The 1,713-nt window shown below is 33.7% G+C and overlaps 1 protein-coding gene across 1 annotated transcript; it reads right to left on the bottom strand.

Moving 5' to 3' along the window:
• Nucleotides 1-332: 332 nt before the first annotated feature.
• LOC11409366 (uncharacterized) lies at nt 333-1,403 on the bottom strand. Its single transcript, XM_003612255.3, has one exon. The coding sequence runs from the start codon at nt 1,335-1,337 to the stop codon at nt 483-485; it is 855 nt and encodes a 284-aa protein (XP_003612303.1). The 5' UTR covers nt 1,338-1,403; the 3' UTR covers nt 333-482.
• Nucleotides 1,404-1,713: the final 310 nt, after the last annotated feature.

The following is a 1,713-nucleotide window of genomic DNA, read 5'->3' as shown; positions in this document are numbered from 1 at the left end:
AGATGAAATATCATTAATGAAACATATCTTTTCTGCATTCTTCGTCCAACACGGTTTTAGTGATATTTTGCACCTGTGTTTCATCAAACTATCACCTTGCATTGATTCATTAAGCCCCAAAGATAGTTGCTGCCACCTAAATATCATCACCTGCTTGATACCTCTCCATTTACATTATATTCTACTACTAAAGTGCTTAAGTTTTAGTTAAACCTGTTATTAATGAGTTCTGTTTGTTTAACAGAACAAATATTAATAACTATAGTTTTTAGGCAAAGAATACAATAATTCACAATTTCAGACCTTAGCGGAAAAATAAAAGAGCAGAAATATATAGGACAAAAATTTGTTGTTTCTATTTGATTGTATGACTATTCAATTGTATATATACAGATTGATGAAGCAAAAAATTCCAATCCTCAAGAATTCCCTAAAATTTGGATTCTTTGGAAGATTTGGAAAGAAATTTACAACTCAGCACACTAATGAGTCATGATGTTCAAAAGACAGACTCTAGTTTTAACCAAACACCTAAATATATTCTCTAAACCCTTTTCTATACTTTCAATTGCATTCTCCAAAGCCTCAAATCTTTCATGTGCAACGTTAGAACCTTCACTTATAAGGGTTCTTAAAGATGCTTCCACACACTGGAATTCATTGATACTCTCCATGTTCTCTTCACATGTTACCCTCTTTTGCATCAACTTTGTCACTTTCAACCATTTTGCTGCCTTTGACTTTGATGAAGATCCAACCAAGAAAGAAAAAAGGGATTGAAAGATAGACAAGTTCATTGCAATGACCTCTCTAAGAACTGTAATCACTGCAACAAGGTCTTGATTTTTATTCAAAAGTGAGGAAGCTCCAAATTTACTTTCCATCTGTTTTAAAGATGTGATCAACTTTGCGACATTTTTCTTCATCTTCTTTGTGAAGAATTTATATTCGGCTACACTAGTTTCGATGCTTGAATCCCCCTTTCTCCTTCTAAGAGCAGAGTGAAGTGATTGAACATTTTCTTTAATTTGTAGCATGGTGTCTCTTGTGATGCCACATATATCTAAAAGTTTCACCGAACCATCCAACAACTCTTCCACAAATTTCTCACCTTGATGGTGAGAAACGGCCTTTTGTGTTGATGACATATGTAGAAGATCATCCAAAGAAATATACAAATCTTCAAGAAAGGAAAGGCCAGTGGTAATTGAATCAGATGTGGATGTTGATGTAGCTTCCCATGTCTTCATTTTTCTTAAATCTTGTTCAATTCTTGTGGAGCTTGGATGGGATTGAGAAGGAAAGCTATTTGAGCGAACATGGTATTTGCTTGCCATCTTAATTGCTCTTTAATTTGTTGTTTGTTTCTTTTTTAGTTCTAAGAAAATGGTAAAGCTCAATGTTTGTGTGGTGTTACCAAGTGCCTGACTCTCTCTTTATATAAGAGCCATTCATGATTGATATTGGTTGCTGATTATTAATTTCATATAATAAGGAAATTGATAAAATAGGTATCACTTGTTAATCATGGTTTAGAGCATGTGCTGGCTGCATGAATTTCCATTTGAATATGGTAAGGTTGTCATATCTCTACCCAACATTGTGAATATGTTAATGATATTGCATGTGATACTCTGCAAGATGCTCTGATATTGAAATTGGTTCAAGATGCATGATGAATATTATTCACTATATAACTGGCATGTCTTCCTA

This window comes from Medicago truncatula, chromosome 5, assembly GCF_003473485.1.
Source record: "Medicago truncatula cultivar Jemalong A17 chromosome 5, MtrunA17r5.0-ANR, whole genome shotgun sequence".
NCBI lineage: Eukaryota > Viridiplantae > Streptophyta > Magnoliopsida > Fabales > Fabaceae > Medicago > Medicago truncatula.
The sequence above is the reverse complement of the archived record's forward strand: the minus strand, read 5'-3'. Positions and strand labels throughout refer to the sequence as shown.

Excerpts from the sequence above, each read along its gene's own strand:
- LOC11409366 (XM_003612255.3), bottom strand. The coding sequence starts at position 1,337 with ATGGCAAGCAAATACCATGTTCGCTCAAATAGCTTTCCTTCTCAATCC.